The following is a 26042-nucleotide window of genomic DNA, read 5'->3' as shown; positions in this document are numbered from 1 at the left end:
ATTTGTTGAATACTTAAGATATGTGGTGAACTATTTTAAGTGTTTACACTTATTAACATACAAATTTCACATAGCCTTGTGAGATAGGTATTATTGTTTATTACTGTTTTAAAGAAGAATTACTGTTTTAAAGAAGAGGCAACTGAGGCACAAAGACATTAAGTAACTTCCCCAGTGTCACAGAGCTAGTAAGCTATGGAGTCAGAATTAGAACACAGGAAATCTGGCCCAGAGCCTACCCTCAACCACCTAACTTACTACCTTACAAAAAGTGGTACCAATTTACACTGGCACCATTAGTAAGTAGAGACCATACTGTTTGGGAACACTTCTACTTTTTAATTAATACATTATTAGGTAGATCCTAAACTTTGCTTTCTCACCTTAAAGATAAGGTTGAGAGTTGAAACAGAGGGCTAACTATTCTCTGACACCGTCTGTCTCCCCATTCCCACAGTGGGACAAATGGGCGTAGAGGTGTGGGCTTGATAGTTTGTGCCTCTAAACTCAGGCTTTGAAAAGTCATTGCTCCATGCTTTTTTCTGCAAAGTGTGAAAATAATAACAGATACCATTTATTCAGCATTTACTATGTACTAAGCATCGTGGTAAGTACTCTGTACACACTGACGCATTGACCATAAGATGGGTATCATTACCCCATTTGGCAACAAGCTAGGGAGATACACTCCCGGCTGACCTGTACAATGATGCATAAGTGTCAGGTAAATTACACATCAATTACACTGATCTCAGCCCTGGTTCTCTATCAGCTTGCCATACAGTCACAATACTTAATGAGTCCTACTCCCTGCTTCCCCAAGATAAACAAACAAACAAACAAACAAACAAAGGACCCCCCTAAGGTGCCCTGGGCCAAAATCAGAGACAATACACACTTTGAAAGAGGCCCACTCAGAGATTTTAATTTAAATTCAGTTTAGAGTCAGGGGGATTGTTGACCTCCTGCCAGGACCAATCAATTACAAATCCAATGAGGTAGAATGTTCATTTCACTGCTGGAAGAGGTGACAGCAGGCCCTGTCACAGTGCTGTGGAGAGGGGTTAGAACACACAGTGCTATGTATCTGCAGAAAGATGGCTAAGACAACTGGGAACTTCAGTTGCAAATTGCTTTTTGCTGTGGCTGCTTAACTAATTCCTAGTGTCAAAATATTGTCATCTATGGATAAGATCCAAAGACCAACGATGGTAAAAAGGGTTAATGAGGCAAAGAAATGTGATTACATCAGTCAAAAGAAAGACCAGTAATGTTAAGGACCATCTGTTATTTTAGAGTGGACCCTATACATAGGAACAAAAAACTGATTTCAGAATAAATAACTTATTTTCTAACAAGGTAAGGTTTGTTCACAGATGGCTGTACTGCTTCTGTTACAAGCAGAAAAAGTACAGGACGCTTAGACTGAATTAACCTCACCAGTTGACTTTTCTGGTTTCGCCATTCTTAAAATTCAGACTGTCCTAAAACAGTTCTTTACAGATTAAAAAGAAAAACTACATATTCAGAAGACAGTTTTTATCCCATTACTCAAAATTCATCCACAAGAAATATTGGAAAGCTCTGGAAATGCATGGGGGAAGGCATAGTGTCTCTGTAAGTGAGCAGCTAGTGGTGACCCTTCCCACTGTCCTCCTGGGCAACCTGCAGCCCAGGTGAGTACGGGGTGAAGCTGGATTGAGAGCAGATGTGACTCAAGTTCAGGCTGAATCTCCTTTGGGGATCTTTCTTCACAAAGCCACACCTCCTTCCTGGAACCATCCAGAAAGGGTGGTTCTAGAAACCATGGGGTACTAGAAAACTCCCAGGTGACCCGAGAGGACTAAACTCTTCCTTCACAGTATAGATTCCTTCTCCGGCATTACATTCAGGGCAGACAGAGAATTTTTATTTTCTCAGTTCCACAGGGCAGCCCACAATACTACCGTTAATGTGTCCTGACCACCTTAGTACCGTTTGGGAACAATGCCCTTGGAACTCAGAAAGCCGTCAGAGCAAACTGACTCCCTGAGCTCTCCAGAAACAGGGCCGTCATAAGGACCTGAAGGTGGAGTGGCCTGGGGCCTGTCCCACCTCCTGGCCCTCCAAAGAAAGCTGTTCACACATCGGGGAACATGTTAGAGCCAGACACACAGAGAATCAGCTTTGGAGTCAGCTTGGGATTCTAGAGCTAGATGTGCCAATTAGACCTGTGTGAACTTGCGATGATTTGCTGAACATCTGAATCAGAGATTCAGATGGTCTGTACGTCTTAGGAATGTCTCGAGGATTAAATAAGAAACCATCTGTAAAGTGCTTATCCTGATGCTGATCTCTCAGTAAGCATCAAGTGAATGGGGGAGTTGTCCCCATGACACCCTTGGTCCTCATTTGAGGCCACAGCTTTTGGGTTTAAGTGCTAAGCTACTCAAAGGAAGTTTCACCTACAAGCAGTCCTGAAGAAAAACACACTAACTGCAGTGACTGGTCACTTGTCCTGAACACTACCTCTTCCCTCCTTTCCCCAAGCTCTCCACACAGCAGAAGTCCTTCATTTCAGCTTCCATGTTGATGCCTGCACTCCCCTTCCAGGTTGTCAACTAACATCCAGATGAGGCCAAAGATCTTTCTCAACTCCAGGACCAAGAGTGTCTAGTTGCAAAAGGCTAAGACTCGAGCACAGACTTTCAGTTGAGACCTGACCAGGGATTACTTCCCAGTTTCCACCTTCACCTTGTTCTGCCTTCAGTGAACAAGGCCAATTCAGCCTCTTTGAACCTGCTTTCTTGTTTATACAAAGAGGATAATACCCAATTAATTGAGTGGTTGAAGGGATTAAATGAGGTAATATTTATGTGTAAAGTGCATAGCACAGAAGCTGGCAAGGAGTAGAATTCAATTCATCACTCTTGAATCCAATTCAAAAAAATGCCAGGTAATTGCAGCATTTTTGGTACCCTGAAACTGGCAAGTAAGTTAATCAAAGGATGAGCTTGAGATCATATGCTCTCCGAACAAATATTGGTGAATATACCTTCTGTCCCATACAGTAAAGATTTCAAGAGACTTATAGAACCATGCTCACGGTTTAACCTATCTTGCCTATTCGGATTTCTTTCCTTATTTATCAGAATTATTTTGCCAGGCAAGATGCACACACTACTTCAAATTAGTAAGTCCATACTAAATTAGCTTTCTGTAGGAAAGAAATCAACTTTTTGAGGACCTGTAGAACATTACTATGATGTGGGTACAATTAACCCTCTGTCAACAAGTTGGGAAAACAGGGCTAAGACAAAAGTGAGGCCTGGGAGGGCAGCACTGTCAAAGGCAGAATTTGAACACAGGTCCTGAACACAGGTCCATGGGAGGTAAGCGGCCATCATTCTGCCCCCTTCTGTTTGCACTGCATTTTCAATTTCTCGGGTTTATGCAAGAACATTACCTTCGAAATAGGGTTCTCAGGAGGCTACTGCTATATTAACGAAACCGATTTACTGCCGCTCGAAAGGAAAAAGGATTTTAGTTGTCAAGAGTCTGAAATTTGGTTGTCCTCTCACTTTTGCAGCAGTGATTAAAAAATAAAAAATAAAAAAGTGATAACCACTCCACTACTATAAGGGCGTATTCAGTCTGCCCGGTTGAAACGCTCCAGGTAGATTAATTTCTGAATTATGATTCACCTTCCCTTTCCTGTTTTGATGGAACACGGAGACTGAACGATTCCTGTCAATAAAAAGCTCGAGTTTCCACCCCGCAACTTCGCTCTATAATGACAGCCTAATTGGCTGGGACGCAGGTGGGATTTCCTGTCGCCATTTTAAGGAAACACAACTCCCCTGCAGGGAAGTGCCCAGTTAAAAGGGTCTGTGCCTGAAACAAAGAGGAAGCAAAAGAAAGGGAAACTGGCCGAATTGCCCACTCCCCTGCATCCTGATCCCTCGCTCCCCACTGCCCCTGAATTAAGAGCGCCCCTTCGCGCCCAGGCAGGTGCGCGTTGCGAGCTCGGCAAATCTATGGGGTCGCGTCACACCCAGACCCCCAAACAGAGCGCCAAAGCACAGGTCTCAGGGAAGGCTGGTTAGGTCTGCGGGTGCTGGATCCGGAAGAGGGGAGGCGCCTCCCACCGCGGGGTAGGGACAAAGGGTTTCCAAAGGTGCCCTTGCTGCCCCCCACCCCCGTCCCCAGCCGATCTGGCCCGTCTCGGTGCGGTCCCCCGAGCCAACACACCGCTCCATCGCCACCCGCAGCTCCAGACGCTGCCAGCCGCCTGCAGGGCTGCGCGCGGACCAGCAACTCCCGCGGCCATCCTCACGCTGCGCCCTTCCCACAATGCAACTCCCCTGGCTCCCTCGGCCCATCTGCTCTCTGGCGTACCCCGAAATGCGGCCCCCTAACACAGCCTTCCTCCGCCGGCGCCCTCTTAGCCGCCCCCACTTCCATTCCCAAGGGCTCCGGGTCTCCAACCGGCCCCGCAGCCGGGTTCTGGGCCCGCTGCCAGGCCCCAGGGGGGTGTGGGGCAGGTGTCCAGGCTGCACGCCGCCTCCGCTCCCGGTGCCGCCGTCAGTGCGCCCGGCACACGCACGCCCCGCAACCCCTCCCTCGCCCCTTCCCCGATGCTCGGTCTCCGCCAGTCGCAGTCGCTGCATCCTCTGAGAGCGGCAAGAGGGAGGTCGCCAGGCGCGGCCGCCAGCGGAGACACCATGTGACGGGCACCGCTCAGTGACACGCAGCTTTGGTTAAAGAGCGGGCGCGCGGGAGGGGAGGCGGCGGGACGCGGGACGCGGAGGAATGGCCTGACTTTCCCCCTTTAAACCATCACGAGCCATGGATGCGCAAAGGCGACGCGCCCCCCAGTAGGAGAATGACTGCGATTCGAGACCCTCCGCGCCCTAGCGTGTGGATGTAAGTGCGAGGCTGGCGAGCAGAGTGTGGGTGGGGGTTGGCGGTGGGGGGAGACTCTGATGCAATCGGCCCAGAAAGGAGGAGGAGAGCCAGAGAGCGCGGGCTGGGGTGGCCACGCCGCTCTGCCTGAAGGTCGCCGGGAACCTCCGCCCTTCACCTTCCTCGGAAATCCGCCACGCCACGCCAAGCTTCCCCGCCCAGCCCTCGCTGACGGAGGCCACCTTTTCCCGGCCGAGACAGCCAGACCTTGATACAAAGGACATCACACGGCCGGGGGGTAATCCCGGAAGGGCGGACACCTGGTCTCCTTTGGCCACTTTTCCCTTTATTGCCCGAGGTAAGGCGATTTTGCTTTTCCAGGGGAGCTTGAGGGAGCGGCGGCGAGAAGGAAAGGGATGTTTTAGATGCGAGAGAGGAGGCGGTAACGTACAAGGCACCCATGCGGGCATGGAAGGAATGAGTGTGCGGCTCTACCGGATGCGTTCGGGTTTTGCTTTTAGGAAAAGTCCAGGTCCTCTGTTCTTTCAGACGCACTCGGCAGCGTAAGGAGGCGCAGGGGCCTCTGATTTCACCTTTGCGTGAGCTGTGGCTTACTTTTTGAGTCTGTTTTCATAGCGGGAGAGTGTGGCTCCAGATCTAGTTATCTAGTTAAACGATACGAGGGGTCAGGGACCACGCGGGTCTGGGGGGGGGGGGGGGGTGGAGGAGTATAGCCGGCGTGAGGGCGCTGCTGCGTACGCGAGAAGTGCTCGAATCCTGGACTTTTGGGGGGGAATTTCCTGCGTCCGCTTGGCCCAGAGGAGGGCAGGTGATGCCCCCAGGGGTATGCGTGCGTCCGGCTGGGGCTGGAGGCCTGGGCGCCGCCGGGGAACCGAGCCGCCGAGCGCGAGTAAACAGGAGCACGTTTGCAGTCTCTCCTCCAGGTCTGCCTCTCTCTGTAGGGAGACTAGAGTAGGAGGATGCGGGGGGAAGGTTACTAAAGGATGCCGGCGGTGATTCACTGCCCTTTCCCGCCCCGAAGAGGTGCTTTCCTAAATGAAGAAGGGGAGAAAGAGAAGTGCTGTTCTGAGAGCTGGATTCCGCTGGCGAACAAAAGGCCACCGCTCGCGCGGGGCCCCGGCGCGGACTGCCCTCGCCTCCTCTCCTCCCGCCACCCCCCAGTCCCCGGCACCTCGCTCGCGTTCCTAAATGTTGCCACAAAAGGCCTTTGAACTCGCCGCGTCGGTGCCGGAAGGAAAGCGCTCCTCGGTCCTAATGCACGCCCTGGGGCGCCCGTCCACCCCCCCATAATCCGCTTCCCTAGCGTCGAACTGCTCAGCACCCACTGCGACCCCACAGGTTACGGGGCTGCATGGGCGCTGCTTCCCTGCGGAATCGCCCGCCCCTGGGTTTGGGGTGAACTGTAATCAGGGTGTACAAGAGCCTATGGTGGCAAAAGGAATTTCGCGGTCACAGCGTCACCGCATTTCGGGATGCCTTTCACAGGCTGTCTGGGGCTTGAGAAGGTGGTGCTACAGTTGAGAGTCCTTTGTGTCTCGCTCTGCGGCGCGGACCCGGTTTTTATAGCACTGCTTCTCCCGTGGAAACCTTAGAGCCGCCAGGATCACGTACTTTCTCTGACGAATCCGTGGCGATGTTAGGTAGTTAAGAGTGAAAAAGACCCCCAGCACTAAGAAACGGTATTTATTTACACGCAAATGGGGATTTGACATCTCTGCAGTGAAGTTTAAAATTTTTTCTTTTTTTTTTAACATAAGGGGGAGGAGAGAATAAATGTATGGTTTGCAGACTGCGGGGCACAGCGAGGCTGTAATTGTCACCTTGATAGAAGAAACTGTGCGGCAACTCGTGCTTTTTCTGACGTCAGAGGAACAACGGAAATAAAACCTGAGCTAGGTGACCGGCCGGCCTCATTCTTAAACATCTCACGCGGGGTGGGTTGAAAGCTATGTGAAACAGTCCAGCTGGGGCACCGACCGGTTGTGGGTCCCAAGTTCAAAACGGGTTTTACTCTTCAGAGTGGCTTCAATTCTCCGCATCTAGGAGGCTTGCCTAGTTTGGTTTGAGGTCTTGAAACCTTGATGAGGTTTATTTACTCTCCCCACCCCCAGCACATTCAATAAATATATCTTACTGAGGACTTAACTATTTGTAACCATATAAAGTTCCTGCTTCTGTGGGGGAAACATACAATAAACGCACATACAATGAATTTCAGATCTTTGTTAGCGCATTGAAGAAGTAAAACAGGATCACATGATAGGGATGGGTGCTTGAAATAGATAACCCTCTAGCGGGGCCTGTGTGGGAGGGTGACATTTGTCCAGAGACTAGGAGGCCAGGCATCTGGCTATTCTAGTTTTATATTTTCCTCCCTCCTGGTGATAGTTGAGGACAAAAACCAATCTTACTCACTGTTGTTCCCCTAGTGCCCAGCACAGAGCAGCAGCTTAATAAATGCCTCTTGGATTGAGACCTTAGCCACCTCATTCATTTCTTTATGCTACTGGTGACCATCCCTTCCTTTTTCTATCTCATTTGTTCCCTTTTCTCCCAAGTTTAAATATGAGAGATTTTTTTTCTTCTTTTCTTTAAACTCTGCTTCTCTTTCTTTAAAAAAAGGTTTTTTAATGTTTGTTTATTTTTGAAAGAGAGGGAGACAGAGCCTGAGTGGGGGAGGGGCAGAGAGCGGGAGACACAGAATCTGAAGCAGGCTCCAGGCTCCCAGCTGTCAGCACAGAGCCTGACGCAGGGCTCGAACTCACGAACTGTGAGATCTTGACCTGAGCTGAAGTTGGATGCCCAACTAACTGAGCCAACTAGGCTCCCCTGCTTCTCCTTCTTTCTTACCGTCTCCCTACTTCTTACCCACTCCCCTATCCCCTGGGTTACCAGGCCCTTGCAAATGCCTCTCCAACCTGTCTTCTCATCTCCATTCCCACTTGCCCAAGTTCAGGTTCCTGTCACCTGACCTAGACATGGCAATTCGAGTAGTGTGTTGGGGTATGAGGACCATGAAACAGATGTGGAGGTGCCCTGAAGAAACCAGTGCTTCATAGAAGTGCGACACGTGGTTAAGAGTGAAGCAGGGAATGAATGAGGTGTTAACAGCTTTCTGGTTGCTCTCTTCCAGTACCAAGCTCTGCTCCCCTAATTCAATCTCCACATTTCCATGAGATCTGTATTTCTAAAACTCAGTTTGCTTTCCTAATGACTTTGCTTCTAAAAACCTTCAGGGGGTTCTCGGGGTGCCTGGGTGGCTCAGTCGGTTGAGCGTCCAACTTCCGCTCAGGTCACGATCTCGTGGTCCGTAAGTTCGAGCCCCGTGTCGGGCTCTGGGCTGATGGCTCGGAGCCTGGAGCCTGCTTCTGATTCTGTGTCTTCCTCTCTCTCTGCCCCTCCCCTGTTCATGCTCTGTCTCTCTCTGTCTCAAAAATAAATAAAACGTTAAAAAAAATTAAAAAAGAAACCTTCAGGGGGTTCCCATTGCCTAAAATCAGTCTCAATTCCTTAGCCAGACTCTCAGGACCCTCCATGATCTGACTCCTTGAATCTTTCCCTCTCTTTCTCTCAGTTCACCCAATGCTCTTCCTGTTGCTTTTCTGCTTCAATATCGGTGTTGATTCTGGACTGGAATGCCTACTGAAATCCTACGGATCTGTGAAGGCCTAGCCCAAATACCACTTCTCTGCCCTTTCAAATAAGTGTTCACTGATCATCTCTTAGCATTTCCTTTTACTTTTTACGTAGGATTTATCTTTTACTTCTTGCACTTTTGTCACTCCCGGTGATGGAAGGTAGGGGATGAGGCCAGGGGCTTTGAGTCAGATACGAATTCCAGATCCCAACGTACCTGCGCAGGGATATTGGGCAGCTTGTTTAGCATCTCTAAACTTCAGGGTTTCTGCCTTGTTTTCTGTTTGTTAAATGGGAATGAAGAGAATGACAATGGTGGTGGTAGTGGTACCCATCTCATTGAGTTAGCCTGACGATGTAGTTAAGATAACGGGTATGAAGTGCTTGGCACCATGTTAGTGTTGCGTATGTATTGAATTAAAAGAGACTTTCGGTTTGTCATCTATCAGAGGTGCTGGGAAAGTTGATCAGCAAAGCTCCCCTTACCTCTGAAATTGTGTGCATAGTTAATCATTCAAAATGCTTTTCTCAAAATAATACCTTAATGGAAACTCTGAGAGGGGATGTGGGGGTGGGGGAAGGGTGCGTGTAGAAGTAAGCACTTTCAAAATCACATCATAGACTTCAGAAAAAGACACCTTGGACCACTGACCCTAGACTGAGGCTTTTAAAAACGTTGTTATACTTATTTCTGAAATCGGACCACATTATAGTCACTGACCTTCTAGTGCCCACCTATGTGTTAGGGTTACCTACTGAGAGTGAAGGAATTTGGTGATCAGGAAGGCACTATGTTTTGGGGAAATTTATTGAGCACCAAGTTCACAATCCAGGAACTCTGCCTCAAGTAAAGTTACAATGTGTCTTTGCCAATTAACTAGCTGGGCACACTTGGACAAATCATTTAACGTTTTTATGCCTCATTTTCTCATCTCTCCAAAGCTAGTAATAGTTTTTGAGCTCCCTGACTCGCAGAGTTGTGAAGATAACAATGAAAATATTGCTGAGGAAACCCTTGAACAAGTTAAAAGATCTATTCAAGATGTCATCCAAGATGACCAGTTATCTGGAGTTAAATGTGCTGCTAATCCACCGCTTTAGGGGATGAGTTAGATTAGTGATTCTCAACTCTGGTTTCATATTAGACCTACTTGGGGTCTTTGAAAAGCTACCAGTGAATGCCCAGATTCCATTTCTAGATCTTTAGATTTAGTTGACCTGGGGTGGAGCCCAGACTTAGGAGCTTTTTAAAAACACCAAGGATGATTCTAATCACAGTGGCTTAGATTTTATTTTATTAAATTTTTTTTTTTTTTTTTTTTTTTTTTTTTAATTTTAGAGAGAGAGAATGCATGTGCGAGCAGGGGAGGGACAGAGGGGAGAGAGACAAAATCTTAAGCAGGCTCCATGCTCCTCGCGAGCTTGACGCAAAGCTTGATCCCACGACCCTGGGGTCGTGACCTGAGCCCAAATCAAAGGTCAGATGCTCAACTGACTGAGTTGACTGAGTGGCTTAGATTTTAAAGCAAACAAAACAAAGTCAGAAATCAAATGAAGACCTCCGTATGTTGCTTGATAAAGTCTAAGTAATGCAGAATTGTGAGCTTGACTGACTTTTTCCCTGATTTGACTAACCCAACCAGTTTTGACATCATGGGACCATAGCCTTAGGTTACAATTTACAACCTGAATTTTCCCAGGCACAAAATCCTGTCCAGTGATACAGCCAGGGCCACACATAAAAGATTGAATGTGTGGATCTCAGTTTCCTTGTTTTAGGAGTGATGAAGAAGATTGGAAAAGAAAGAGACAATGGAAAGGAAAAGGAAAGGGATAGGTTCTGACCCAGGTATAGGAGGAAGAGGCTCTGAGCAGGAGAGACAGGACAGAGTGCAGAGAAAAAGTTGTGTTTGATTGATGGGACTCATTTTGTTGAGGTTGTACACTGGTGACTATAAAGCCAAATAAAGTCTGCGAGTACATTTTGTGTGACCTACACTTTCTCTTAAAATTGTTTGGAATTAGTTGTCAGTATTTAAACATCAGATTTTCACTTAAAATCTGCATCTGTTGGAAAAAAAAAAAAAGGACGATCTGGCTTATTCCCACTGAACTAGATAGGGTACATGTTCTCCAGTTCCTTATGCCAGTCTGTCTTGCCCATTTTCTCGTGGACCTGGGCACTGTTTGCATTTGCAGCCCTTGGTCTGCATCTGTAGACCTTAGTACTGGCTGCACGTTACACTCTCCTGGAAGCATTTAAAATATCCATGCTTGATCCCACCCTAGACCAATTAAATCAGAAACTGGTGTGTGTTAGGTTATTTAAAAAAAAAAAAACAAAACTCCCAAGGTGATTCCTCTCTGTCTAGAACTGACAACTTCTAGCCTAAGTCACCTATTCAGAAGATTTGTCCACAAGCCCATTTCTTATCTCTGAAAGTGATCCATTAAGAAACATTATAGAATCATAAATCCAGGGGGTTTTAAAACTGGAGGATATCTTTGAGAGAGCATCAGTTAATGTGATCTTCCTATTTTAAAGTGAGAAAACAGGCCTAGAGGGAAGAAAAACTTGTCCAAGGATTATTACATCATTTGGTATTAGGGTATAGTGTGTTTTCCATTTTCTATTTTCATGTAAAGGCATATTTGTAAATTTTTTTTTCTTTTACAAATGATCCTTTTTACATGTACCACTTTGTGATGCTTTAAAATTCTCCTTATTTCTATTATTTCTTGAGTATTTTTGTTGGGAGCTAGCTGTCATAGCTTAGCTAAGCCTTAATAACAAAGAAAATCCCATCCAGTGTTTTTAGTTCAACCATAATCAAAAATATCATTAGAGCAAAAATATACATGTGCAAAGAAAGAGAATTTTCTCAAAGGCTGAACTATTGCAGGTTGCTTTCAACTCTGTGTTTTTAGGAATTACTTACATCTATGAATTTTCAGTAGATGAGGAAGATTTTTTTAAATGTTTATTTATTTGTTTTAAGAGAGAGAGAGAATACACGTGCGGAGGAAGGGTAGAGAGGGAGAGAGAATCCCAAGCAGGCTCCATACTATCAGCATGGAGTCCACTCGGGGCTTGATCTCCATGACCTGAGCAGAGATCAAGAGTCTGATGTTAACCTACTGAGCCACCCAGGAACCCATTGAGGAAGATTTTTAATTTTGTGGTATACACACTGCTCAGATACACTCACTGTTCTCATTAAATTAAGTTTCAAGTGGATTTTTCTTAATGTAACATACAGTTTGTCCTCTTAAATCCAGAGTTACAGTTAAATACAGAGACTTCATTGACTTCTGAAGTTTATCAGTATTTTCTGTCTTAGAGAAATCACAGTAGTTTCAAAACATCTGAATGTGGATTAGGTTAATTCCCGGACATCATAGGCTGGGCATTTTGATAACAGACATTTGAAAGAGCATATAGGAACCAGAACAGAAGAGGAATTCTGGGAGCCGTGAGAGCAAGGGTTGGGATACTGTGAACAAGGTAGGATGCACAGGGGTCAACCTGTTATTTTGTTTTCCTGAGAAAGTGTGTTTGTGGGGATCACTGATACATTATCTGCAGACAGATGATCATAGCTTGCTTTTTAAATTTAGTTATCATTATTACTGTTAACATATTTGCTGCTACCATGTGCTAGGGAGCTGTGAGGTTTATGGTCCCTGCCTCAAGGAGTTGAGATTATAATTAGGAAGGATGATAGAATGAAGAACACTATTAAGATATATAAGAATCCTTGTGTAAGCCAATGAGTAATCTATACAAAAGTGCTGAAAGAGTTCATCACAGGTAAACAATCTGTCGTGGGTTGGTCATGGGAAAAAGATATCACAGAGAAGGTTGGTTTGAAATTAAAAAGAAAAAAAAAAGCATGAAAGTCAACAAGCTGGGCTTTGAAAGAAATGTTGTCCTTAAGTAAGCATGGGCTTCACGGGAAGGGGGAAGGAAGCACGTTCAGGCCCAAAGGAATGGTGTGAACAAAGCAGAAGACTGCGTACAACTAGATCCGCGGTGGGGAATGGAAAGTTCAGGAGGAACATCACGGGAGAGAAAATTAAAAAGATTGTTATGAGCAATCCGTGTTGCATTGTAAGGGTCCAGAGATTAGACTTCATCCTGCAGACATTGGGAAGTTACAGTTGGCAAGAGGGGAAGAGAAGTGGGCCAGAACGTGTGTCTGCAGCAGGGAGAGGGTAGAGTCAGCAGGTAGCACAGAGGCACTGAACTCTGCAAGTTAGGATTGTGGGCGGGGAGGAATGAGGGGCAGAGAGGATGGGGGCATGTATGAAAGAATGTTGATGGGGGCTGGTGACTGATTAGATACTCAGCAGCATTAAAGTAATACCCAGACTCCAAGTCTGAGTGATGAGGAGAGGGAACGTTATCTTTAACAGGAATAGGACAGCTGATGCGTGAGGTCAGTGATGTGTTCAGCTCGGCATGCAGAGTTTGAGGTAATGGCAAACATCCACGTGGAGAAGTCCAGCGGGCAGCTGGAGTCTACAAAGAACTTGTGGAAATTTTTCTGAGCAGGAAGGAGCTTGAGAGATCCACTTTCCCTCCAGCCTTCTCATTTTACAGATGAAGAAACATGTGACATGTTAAGTGACTCGATCATTATCAAGTAGTATTTACAAGGGAGATCCTATTGCGTAATGCAAAGGAATGCTAGTTTTATAAGATGAAAAAGACTGGGGAAAGAAATCGGAAAGATGCCTTTGTGGGATGAAGCCTGACACTACGAGCTTGAAACCTTAAGAAGGAAAGAATTTGGAGCGTGTGCCCGAAGAGCTACCCCTCTTCCTGCATAAGGGAGGAGCGAGGGGGCTGGTAAAGGAGGCCTGGAGGCAGTGCTCCGGAGCATGTTGGTGGAGGTCAGGAAGCAGTGCTCCCTGTCATGGAAGGAGTTGAGGAAAATGAGGACTGAGACAAGGCCACCTGCCTTGACTAGAAGTCATAGCAGTGGTAGCAAGCATAGTCACAGTAGCCTGTAGGCACTAGGCCAGGTACTGGTGTGTGTGCTGCCCATGTGCCCGATAGTGGAATCTCCTTTTTTTTTTTTTTTTTAAGTTTACTTATTTATTTTGAGAGAGACAGACAGTGTGAGCTGGGGAGGGGAAGAGAGAGAGAGAGAGAGAGAGAGAGAGAGAGAATCCCAAGTAGGCTCTGCACGCTCAGCACAGAGCCCGATGTGGGCCCCAAACTCATGAAGTGGTGAGATCATGACCTGAGCCTAAACTGAGAGTTGGACGCTCAATTGACTGAGCCACCCAGGCCCCCCCCTCCCCCCCCCCCCCCCCCCCCCCCCCCGCCGATCGTAAAACCTTTATAACGACCGAAGACCGAATGAGGTGGGTATTCCGCGTCTCCCGTCTGCAGATGAAGAAACTGAGGCAAAGAGAAAACCTACTTGCCCAGGGTCCACAGCTCCTAATTGGTAGAGCCAGAATTTGCCACTTGAGTGTGGTTTCAGGGGAGTGATGAAGACAGGAGCAAGTTGTTCAGACTGTTGGCAGTAAAGGGGGTGGGGGTGGTATTTCAAGGTTATAGACAAAGTCACTTCCCAGATATGGAGCTGAGAGTAACTGGAGGAAGTCAGGGAAACCGGCAGAGAGGAAGTGGTGATTCAAAGTGCTGGCACGGCTGAGGCCACTTGCACTTGGTTAAGACGTGAGTCTTGAATAAGAAAGAGAGAAAACATCTACAGTTTGAGATTGCTTACTGGCTCCCAGCCTGTTCACTACCAAAAGGCACTTGTATTATTCCCCATGGTCCAAAGATCACAGGTTTTCAAAGATTCTATCAGTTTTAAGCTTTTCTTTTTTTAAATTTTTTAAAAATATTTATTCATTTTTGAGAGACAAAGAGATACGGAGTGCGAGCAAGGGAGGGGCAGAGAGAGAGGGAGATACAGAATCCGAAGCAGGCTCCAGGCTCTGAGCTATCAGTACAGAGCCCGACGTGGGCTCGAACCCACAAACCATGAGATCATGACCTGAGCTGAAGTTGGACACTTAACCAACTGAGCCACCCAGGCACCCCTTTAAGCTTTTGTTTTAATTGAAATATAATTTATATGAGATACAATATCTAGATCTTAAGGATACCGTTTAATGAGTTTTGACTACAACCTTAATATATGAATTTATTTCCTATTTTTGTTATTCAAAGAAACATAAAATTGCCAGTTAGAATTTAGGATCATCACACCAAGTTAATGCAGTCTAGTTAAAAGCAAGGATACCTGACATTTAGTCAACCTGTTTGGCATGTTTGAGGCCTTTTGAGATACACAAAAGCAGCTCATGGGTTCGCATTATTACCAGCTAAGAGCCAGGTGATCCAAAGATCCCAGGTGGGTAAACTGGCTCAGGCCCGGGAAGAGACGGCAGGAGGAAGAGGACCATCACTGGCCTGAAGGCCTAACACTCTCTCAAAACTATTGGCCCAGTTATTATAATTGATTCTCAGGAGTTGAACTAGGAAAGGTTTGATCTTATTAGTTTTTCAGAATAATAGTAATAAAAAAAACAAGAGGGATTCATAACAATTTTAGAATTAAGTATGTGTGACCAGACATTTAGTGATATTAAGGAATTATTGTTAGTTTTTAGGTTTGATAGTGATCTGTTGGTATTGTTTTATAAAAGCATTCTTTTACAAATATGTGCTAAAATATTTTACAGATGATACGATATCAGAATGCTTTAAAATAATTCTATGTGATGGTTGGGGGTAAAACTTCAGTAAGATTGGCCTGACCTGATAATTGTTGAAGTTGGTACATGAGGGTTCATTATTCTATTCTGTCTATTATTTTGTATATGTATTTAGAAGTTCCCATCATAAAAGTTTGAAAGGGGGGAAATAAAAATAAGAATATCAATTAGGTTTAGTTGCATGTAACAGAGATCTTCCTATGTGTGTTAAGTGAAAGAGATTTAATACAAACAACTAAATACCTGTAAGATGGTTAGAAGAGATGGCAGATGGCCTGAGGCTGGGTCTTTAGAAATAATTACCCGAATACCACCACTTAAAAACAGTCTGCTAAGGGAACTGCTACTTGTGCCTCTGTCAGGAAGGCAGGAAACCATGAAGCCAGTTTCTTATTGTCTCAACTGCGTGCTCCAGGAACACATCGCTTGAGCCACATCCAATGATCAGGAATCCATAGCCACGCTGTTGGCTCCAGAACTCTCTGCTGCACCTGTTAGAATTGTACCAGCAGAATGGATGCCATCAACTTTCCATCATCTACAGAACTAGACTAGAAAGAAGTAGGAGCAAATATTGAGCAGGATCCACCACAAAGTACATGAGCAATTGAAATTGTATTTATCCCTAAAAGTGATTTTGGACATTGTTTAAGTTACAATATATTCTTTGGTTTGGTTTTCTTTCAGTTGGCTTTTACCAAACCTATAAAACTTCTACTACTTAAGAACATGTACCTTGCTCCCTTTACTCTAGGTAGGTTCATCTGAATGGTCACTCAGGGCTGTTCTGTGTACATTTGGCCTGTGTTGTTCCCAGTACAAGCAATGCCTTCCCAACCCCCTGGTCTAAATCCACCTGTTTTTAGACATAGTTCAAGTTCTAACTCTGTAAAACCTTAGCACTTTCTCCAGGCAACCATTTATTTTCTTTCCTTCCTTCCTTCCCTCCTTCCTTCCTTCTTCCTTCCCTCCCTCCCTCCCTTTCTCCCTCCCTCCATCCCTCTTTCCTTCCATCCCTCTCTCCTTCCATCCCTCCCTTCATACCTGTCTCCTTCCCTCCTTCCCTTCCTTCCCACCTTCCCATCTCCCTTCTTCCTTTCTTCCTTCCTTCCTTCCTTCCTTCCTTCCTTCCTTCCTTCTTTCCTTCCTTCTTCCTTCTCTCCATCCCTCCCTCCTTTCCTCCCTTCCTTCCTTCCTCCCTTCCTTCCTGCCTTCCTCTCTCCTCTCTCTTTCTTGCCGCCTTCCTTCCCTCCCACTCTCTAACTCTCCCTTTCCTCCCTCCCTCCCTCCCTCCCTCCCTTCCTTCCTTCCTTCCTTCCTTCTTCCCTCCCTTCTTCCCTCCCTTCTTTCCTTCCTTTCCTTCTTCCTTCCTTCCTTCCTTCTGTACATCGGTATGTCTGTGTATCTCTGAAATCTTTCTGGATTTTTCCTTTATTCTGCCATATAGTTTGGTCTCTATCATGCAGATATTTTATAGTATACTGTCACTTTATATGGGATGGTCTTGCTTGCTTAAACAGGGTCTAAGCAATGTAAGGCCAGACAAGTTTTTCTGTAGATCTTCTCCTTTGATATATAACACTATGAAGAATAGAGAATAAGCTTATGTATTTTATGTTGGTACTATTAGTAAAATGTACCAATAAGCATACCAAGATAATGCTTGCTTAAGAGTACCTCACAAGATTGTGGTAAAGGATAAAAGATGTTCTGTGCTGAGTAAATTTTAATTTATAAGCTATTATAAAAGTTGAGAGATAGTAATTATGGTTGGGCTAACATCATGATCTTCACACAATGATCCTATTAGGTCTTTTAATTAATTGTATGTGATCTGATAATCGCATCTGTATTTCAGTGAAACTGTAATTTTTTGCTTCTTGAGCTCAACTTGCACTTCCTGCCTCTGTGCCATTGACCATGCTCTCCTTTACTGAGACGTCTCAGCTCAGGCCCCATCTCTAGTCAGTCACTTGTCTGTCAAGCAGTGTGACTGTCCAGCAGTAAAGGTTGGATGTCAGTTTATGGCACAATCAAGCAGATAAGCAAGCATTTGCAGTAATGGTGTAGGCTGTGTTTACTTTCTCGACATAACTCAGGGTAGGAGATCATATCTTGTTAAGTGAAAAAATACGTTTTAAAAACTCTGGTACAATTTCCATGTTTGTAAATGTATACCTATTTTTTATTTGTATTCATTCTTTTCATTTCACAGGTATTTATTGAGTGCCTGCTGTATGCCAGGCACTGTATCTATGTGCATAGAAAAGCCCTGGAAGGTCATACTCCTGTATATGTACAGTGATCATCTCTGTTTGCTGAGATACGAGGTGACTTTTTTCTTTTTTACTTGTGTTACAAACATGTATTTTCTAATTTTTCTATAAAGGTTTATATTATTTGTTAATAAGGAAGTAATGTTTTTAAAAAAACATTTCTATTCTCCAAAGTACCTATAATGTAATGCTACAAGAAGAAAAGTAGGTTAAAAAGAGTCTAAAATCCCAATGTTAATAAAAGAGAAAGAGGAGGAGAGGGAGCTAGAGAGGGAAAAAGAAAAAGAAGGAAAGGGTTATAATAAAAAAGAAGAAAAGAAGAGAGGAAACACACCAGTATCTAACAGTGGCCCAATTTTGGATGGTGGGATTTCTTTTTTTTTTTAATGTTATTTTAAGTTTATTTTTATTTATTTTGAGAGAGAGTTAGAGGGCAAGGCGAGGGGCAGAGAGGGATATAGAGAGCAGAGGAGGGGCAGAGAGAGATCAGCACAAGAGGGGCTTGAACTCACAAGCCTGTGAGATCATGACCTGAGCTGAAATCAAGAGTTGGATGCTCAACCCACTGAGTCACTCAGGCTCCCCCGCAGGTGGGATTTCTTTTGCAAGTTCTGTTCTAAAGATTATACAGTGAGTATGTATTAGTTTTAGAATCAGAAAAAGAAAAAATTCTTTTTCAAGAGGCAGTCCAAATGTGACTTTTCTACAAAGCTGCCTCAGATCCCTGAATTTGACCTTTTTCAACCTTTTAAATTCCTTAATCATCTAGCCTCAATAAATAAACTGAATAGAGAGTAATTTCTAAATGTGACCTCAGCCTTGGTGAGAGGTGTCACTAACTTTGTTAATTTACCCCATTTTCCAGTTTTCATTTTCAAGAACAAGTTAGATTTCAGATAGGTTATTTCATAACAATAAAAATTTATTCTAAAAAAAAAAAAAGAAAGAAAGGAGATTAAGACACAGACAACACACAGACAGTGGGAAGACCACGTGAGGACACAGAGAGAAGGCAGCTGGCCAGAAGCTGTGGACAAAGGCCTCAGGAGAAACCAAACTTGCTGACACCTTAATCTTGGACTTCTGGTCTCCAGAACTGTGAAAAAATATTTTCTCTTTAAGCCAAAGGCGGGGGGGGGGGGGGATTAATTCTGTGTGATTAACTTTGTACTGGGATTTGCCTAATACATATTTTCATGGCCAGGACTTCCTCTCGTCTTTTTATTCTTTTGCTTTTATGCCCATTTATTAAATGATTTGTATACACACATGCACACACACACACACACACACACACATATATATATTGATATGAAAGTTGAAATTCAAACAGGAGACTTTAGATCTATTATCAGTCCATCTTTCCTGTCCCCAGAAAATTTTTGTCCAGTGTCCTATTTTCTACCAATTTGGAGAGAGAAAAGGACTCAACCCAAATTGGAAACGCCATCCAGTGAATCAACTTTCTACCAGCCCTGTAGTGTCACTTCAGTATCTGAATTGGTATCGCTTCATGTCACTTCAGACTCTGAGGAAGTTGCACAGGAGACAGCTAGTGTGGCAAGACTCCTGGGAAGTGCCCAGTCTAGCCCATCCGTGCAGCTTTCGTTAAGGTGGTCAGCAAGTAAGAGCACATGTTAACGCACTTCAGCTTTTATGAAGTAAAGGCAGTTGTAAACATTGCTGCTGTGTGAAGGCACAGAAAACAGAGAGGCCCTGTTGCTAGCTGGCTAGAAGAATCAGCCCTGAGCTGCCAGGTTTGCCTTAGCCCAGGAGACATGGCACTCAACTCTCCCTGTCCTGGCTTCCTGTTTTCCAGGAGAGGCCCTGCCCTGCAGGCAGGTGAGGCTCTCAAACCATGAGGCATTAGGAAATGTTTTTTTCCTTTTTTTTTTTTTTTTTTTTTTTTGAAGCCTAGCTTCCCCAGTCTCACTGCTAGTGGGCAGTGAGAGTGTCTTCACAAGCAGAGGACAAAGATGTCGCCCTCTCTCTGGGGGCGTGGGAGGAAGCTCCAGGCCCCCACTCCGGGGTCCATTTACCCTGGCCCCATGGAGCCTCATCCATGCCTGGTGTCTAAGGTTCTCCCCATCCTTTTGGGGGTCCAGGCTCAAGAGGACAGGTGCAAAGGGGAACAGAAGGTCCCCAGCACTGGGGGAATCTCCCTGCTGGAAGTTGTAAAGGATTCTGGAGCCAGGAAAGTTTCATTCTAGATGTGAGTCTGCATGAACAAACGGGAATACTGTGTGGCCTGGTTGTGGGAAAGAGAAGAAGAAAATTTCTAAAAAAGGTATCATTCTAAGGTACTTTCTATGGGTCCTGAAAATTTTATCAATTCGCAAAATGCTTCTTGGGATATACTAGGATGCTTATTAGCTGGGCACATTAGAGTTTTGACCCTTTATTTTTTTTAAGTTTATTTACTTATTTTGAGAGAGAGTATGTGTGTGAGTGGGGAGGGGCAGAGAGAGAGAGGGAGAGACAGAGAATCCCAAGCAGGCTCCACATTGTCAACGCAGAGCCAGATGCAGGGCTCAAACCCACAAACCGCAAGATCATGACCTGAGCCAAAATCAAGAGCCAGACGCTGAACCAACTGAGCCACCTAGGAGCCCCTAGAGTTTTGACTCTTAACTAGGCTACCGTCATCTTACAGGTTTCAGGATCAGACAGAATGTCATCCAAAAGGGTTTACCATTGGAGGTAAAAAGAAGAACAAACTTACTGGCATTCTGCTTCATTCCATGGTCTCTATCCCCTCACTGGGATGATCCTGCTGAGGCTCCTCTATGTGCATAGACCTGGCTTTTTAGGTTGCGTTTCTTTTTTTTTATTTTTTTAACGTTTATTTATTTATTTTGAGAGAGAGAGTGAATGAGGGAGGGGCAGAGAGAGAGGGAGAAAGAGAATCCTAAGCGTAGAGCCCAACACAGGGCTTGACTCCGTGGACCACAAGATCATGACCTGAGCTGAAATCAAGAGTCGGCTGCATAACCGACTGAGCCACCCAGGCACTCTGCCATCTGCTTCTTAATTTGTGATGTTGTGTGTCTGAAACTCTTTTCCTTCTTCTACACCACTGAAATGTAAGTTCTGCTCATCCATGTGGGGGAGAATATGAACTCTGCAAGTCTTTCGTTTCTGGAGAGGAAATATAGTTTTAGGTGGATTAACCTAAATCCCCAGAGTATGAGTTTTTAATTCCCTAATTCCCTGACATGGAGTGATTTCATTGAAGAGATTGATTTAATCTCTTGCAGTTGATGGATAAAGTGTTTGCTAAATTTCAAAACACAGATTTGTCCTTTGCTGCTTGACCTCCAGGTTGGGTAGTTGATCCCTCATGATGCCATTTATTGAGGATTTGCATTGTTATTAAACTGGGATTGCTAAATCAGAGGTGCTTTTGTGTCTTTGTCGTCTGCACCCACGATGTGTGTGCCCTGTGATCAGATGCACTAAAATAACTGAGTCGCTTTCATTTTAAACACAACTGTTTCATAAAAGGGCATCGGTATTGCCTGCAGCTGACATGGTGTTCCTATAAACGTGAACACAAAGATTACAGGACATGATTCCCTCTGTAGTTGAGATGGAGAGAGATTTATGACAGGCATAAAATTTAGAGATAAGCCTCTATAACTAGATGTACAAAGATTGCTTTCATGCATTAGATAGCAAAATGTGTTAAATTATTGGTAAACTTTTTTTTTTTTTTGCTTGTAATAGTTTAATCAGTGGCGGTATTCATATGTTTAACAATGTTTTCTTGTGTTGTATTTTAGGGGTGTCAAGCTTCTATTTTTGCTGCTATCCCTTTGTAATACACTCAGAGCAGAATTTGGACTAATTTTTTGACCACAGATACTTTCTAAACATGATGCATTTCAAAAGTGGACTCGAATTAACAGAGTTGCAAAACATGACCGTGCCCGAAGATGATAACATTAGCAACGATTCCAATGACTTCACTGAAGTAGAAAATGGTCAGATAAATAGGTGAGTATTTTTCCACTAACACTTTCTATCCAATGAAAGAAATGTCTCTAAAATATTATTCTGGTTTTCAGTTTTTCCCTTGAATTATTCATTACTAAAGTTATGCTCCATTTGAAAATCTAATCTGAATTTCTTATGTGACATCTGTTGGGCACAGTATGCAATAGCAGATGAAACAAATAGGAAAGTAATTTATTCATCCTTTCAATTGAGTCTAATAAAAAAATGTCAATACACTGGACCCCAACCAGCCCTAACTTTTCAAAGCTCTGTGCTTGTGAATTAGACAGACTACTGGAATTTCGCCGCATCCCGTATCTGAGTGTGTAACACTCTCGTCTGCCCTCACCCACATACTAACCAACAATGGTCCACGTCTTATTTGCCAATGTTCCCATTTTAAAACTGCAAACACATTATTGCAAGCATCATTTATGACACAGCTTTTAAATAATAATAACAATGGGTTAGCCCCAGTGGCTCTCTGAGAAAATGTATTTGAGAATTAGTACATGAAACAGAACGAAAACAGAGCACAAGTGAGAGAAAGTAGGGAGGCAGATGGGAAGAGTCTGCCCTCAGAGTTCTCGGCCCCAGTTGTGACCTCAGCGTGTCCTTGCAGCTCTCGGGTCCTATGTTTCTTAAGTTAGAAGAGTAGGACCAGTGTCTTTTTTCTTTTTGGTTTGTTTATTTATTTATTTTGAGAGAGAGAGTGCAAGCAGTATAGGGGCAGAGAAAGAAGAGAGAATCTGTCAGCACAGGGCCTGACATAGGGCTTTAACCCACGAACTGTGAGATCATGACCTGAGCTGAGTGCAGACGCTTAACCAACTGAACCACCCAGGTGTCCCAGGACCAGTGTCTTTTTAAAAAAAGTGATCTGAGGCATTTTCTGACATACTGATTTTATAGCCAGCATATGTAGATCCCTTAGCAGGACGCTCTCCAGCTTGGGACTCAGTGTTGTGGTTTGCTTGAAGAATGCAGCCCTCCTAAAAGACCAGGGGAAGAGAGCAGAGTAGACACGATCCCTTATCAGAACACCACCGATCTACACATTTGGGGGGTGGGTGGTCAGAAGGAAATTGGGATCACCACCGATCTATACATTTGGGGGGTGGTCAGAAGGAAACTGGGATTGAGGAAAATGAAAACATGTCAGCTCACCAGGCATCTTTGTGGAAAGTGTTTCTGGAAATCTGCTCTGTGTTCTGATACAGTGTACAGTTGGAAGTCCAGCAAAGGACTCAGCTGCCATCATTTACAAACTCAGAAATTCCGACCCTGCCTCATCTCCCTTTTCCCTTCCTTAAATGTTCTTAGAGGTTAAGTCTGCAACCCAGACACTTCCTCGTTACTATCCAAGTTCACTGTGTTACATGATGTTTCTTATTGTTGGATGCAAATTTGCTTCTTGCACCTCTTCTGAGTAATTATCAATAATAATTACCATTTCTTGAGCGCCAGGTGTTTTTACATATATTGCCATTTTTCCTTATAACATCATACAATGCATTCTTTTGCAAATAAGGATGGTTTAAAAATGCCTTTTACAAATAAGGAAACTCAGGCTCTGAGAAATAAAGTAACTTGCCCAAGGGCACACGCAGGACTGTGAGAAATCCCTGTCATTCTGCTTCTCTCCTGCCACCTCTGACTATAATGCTGGGGCATTAATGAAAAAGATCGTCTTTACTGGTTTTATTTAACTCTACCAGTGCTATTTTAAGCTCTGTATACCTGGAGCGTCCCGCAGTCACTACTGACCTCCACTTAATGGTGCATGGGATTCTAACCATTTCACAACTAGGACACTTTGGTTTGATAATGAAGCTTCATTCCCAAAGCAGTGCAAACCTGGAGGACCTTCAAGTGAGTCATTGATAATATTCAGTTTAGAATCTGAGCCAGATCTTTAAATGTTGTACTTACTAAACTGAAAATACTAAGTTTTTGAGGAGGTTACAGCTTGCAGTGACTGGAAATATCCATTCTCGCCTGTGGCTTGGGCACCTTGCCTGGGTGAGCTCACTTCCTCACAGGCTGTGACTCAGGCAGTAAGCAGCTACAGCGGGAGAGCTGGCTGGTGCTGACCGCTTGCTTTGTGGAATTTGGTTCCGCTGCTGCAAATACAGTGTGAGGCATTTCTTTCTTTAATATCCTCTCTTTCACTGACACAGTTCATGAATCTTGCTTCATTCCTGGCTCTAGGACAATTCAAATTAAAAACAGGATATGACAACGAGAAGCCAAAAAAAAAAAAAAAGGCAAATTAAAAACAAAAAAGACACCCATCATGATTCCTGCAAAAGCTGTACCTAAATACCTTTCACACTTCTTGTGGCTTTTTCACATTGGTGAGAGGAAAGTAGGCTCAATTATATGAATCTAAGAGAGCCAACTCCCAAAGGAGTGAGTTTTTAGGTCACACTGCCTCTTTTTAGGAAGCTAGAGAGAATGTTGAAAACAAATGTTGGTCTCTCCTTACCTGGCATGTAACTGGCAACTTTGCCCAGAAACTCCCCACTAGGATACTATGAGAATCATCTTTTTTGGGGCACCTGGTGGCTCAGTTGGTTAAGCATCTGACTCTTGGTTTTGGCACAGGTCATGATCTCATGGTTTCATGAGTTCAAGCCCTGCATCAGGCCCTGCATTGGCATTGAAGAGCCTGCTTGGGATTCTCTGTCTCCTCCCTCTCTCTGCGCCTCCCCAGCTAGCACTGTCTTTGTCTCTCTCAAAAAATAAAAAAAAAAACTTAAAAAAAAAAAAGACTAGTCTTTTTAAGTTTAGTTAAAAATAGAGTAGAGCCATTTTGGTATTAGGACACCTGCCCTTATTCCAGTTCATTTGTTTTCTTTCATGCCCTGATTTTTGGGTTGTAGTCCTAGAAATCTATACCTGAAACAGCAAATCCTTTCAAAATGTCCACTAGACCAGTAGTGGTGATATTTTAACATGCGTATGAAACACCTGGAAACCTTGTTAAAATGCAGATTCTGGTTCAGGAAGTCTGGGATGGGTCCTGACATTCTAATTTCCAGCTAGCTCCCAGGTGATGCCTTATTGTTGATCCATGGACTACACTTTAGTAGTAGCAAGCTCTAAACTTTCTAGGTGTAAGCTTAAGAGAAAGAGCCATCTTAATCATCTTTCTATTTCTTATACCTTGTAATGGTATGATATGGTATGATAATAGTGCCTGGTACAGGGTGGATGTTACAAAATATCTGTTAAATGAGAGAGAGACAGACAAAGACACACACACACACACACACACACACACACACACACACACACACAGAACAGTTAGTGCATGGTTTGGATTTAGACTTGTATTGAATCCTGGCTCCATCAATAGATGTTGTGTGGTCTGGTGCTTCGAACCTTAGTGCCACCCCTGTGGGACAGGGATAATAATAATACCTTACCTCATGGGATCGTTGGGGAATATTAAATGCAATACTGTTATACTGTTTGTAGGTTAAAATTCAGGCTCTGCATTCAGCCAGCTCATATTCAAATCTTGGCTCAAGAGTTTTAGTTGTTAGCAATGTGACTTCGGTCAAGTTACTTAATTTCTCTAAAATGGAGCTAATAATAGTACTAGCCCGTGTAATTATTGTGAAAACAGATGAGAAAACCCATGTAAAGTACTTGGCAGTGTCCGGCAATAGTAAGCCTTTTAGTATGAGAAAAGTATGTATCAATAACAGTGCAACCCTCTTTCTTTGGTAAGCACGTCTGTCTTCTCCACCCCAAGGAATAATAGCATTGCTTAAGGTTTTGCATGGTGGCCGGTTATTGTTACCTTAAAGCTGTTGAAATGTTAAAGTTGTCGAAATATTAGTAGATTATTCTGTGTCCATGCACATATTCATGTATTTTAATATCTATCTACTGCTGTTCTCATCTCGATGTAGAGTTAGTGTTGTTATGACCCTAGAAGCATCTAACAAAATTTGAGTGTCTTACTAAGATTTTTCTTAAAAGAATCTGGGACAACTCTTGTCACTATGCCCTGTACTAGCCTTTGTTTTGGTCCCTCTGTATCTTTCAGAATTTATGTACTAAATATGTATCACTTGGAAGGACCCTTGAAAATTTAATTATCTTGTCTAAACCTTAGGGAAGGAGATTCCATAACTTCTTGAATTCAGTTTTTCATGTCAGAAAATTCTTTCCTTTCTTTAATGGATCCTGTTCCCGTTAAAGTCTCCTTCCCCTCCTTTTTTTCTCTTTTCAGTAGAGTTTACCCATCAAGTAAGGCTTTGTTTACTTCTCAGTCTTCTCTTTATTTATTTTTAATTTTTCATTAATTTATTTTTTAATTCCAGTATAGTTAACATACAGTGTAATATTAGTTTCAGGTGTGCAATATAGTGATTCAACGATTGTATACATTTTGTACATTACTCAGTGCTCATCACAGTAAGTGCACTCTTTGATCCCAGTCCCCTATTTCCCCTATCCCCCCACCCACCTGCC

At 44.0% G+C, this 26042-nt stretch overlaps 1 protein-coding gene across 1 annotated transcript in view; it reads left to right on the top strand.

The window, feature by feature from the left end:
• The first annotated feature begins 4571 nt into the window (after positions 1-4571).
• The window catches only part of SLC38A1 (solute carrier family 38 member 1), a 63489-nt gene continuing 42018 nt past the window's right edge, over positions 4572-26042 (top strand). Inside the window, exons 1-3 of the mRNA XM_015065830.3 lie at positions 4572-5242; positions 17498-17612; positions 21341-21554. Coding sequence (XP_014921316.1) covers positions 21433-21554 — 122 coding nt within the window. The 5' untranslated portion in view covers positions 4572-5242; positions 17498-17612; positions 21341-21432. The remainder of the gene's footprint in view (positions 5243-17497; positions 17613-21340; positions 21555-26042) is intronic.

The sequence above is a fragment of the Acinonyx jubatus genome, chromosome B4, assembly GCF_027475565.1.
Source record: "Acinonyx jubatus isolate Ajub_Pintada_27869175 chromosome B4, VMU_Ajub_asm_v1.0, whole genome shotgun sequence".
In the NCBI taxonomy this organism is placed as follows: Eukaryota; Metazoa; Chordata; class Mammalia; order Carnivora; family Felidae; genus Acinonyx; species Acinonyx jubatus.
Note: the sequence above shows the minus strand (reverse complement) of the source record. Positions and strands in the feature narration are given on the sequence as shown.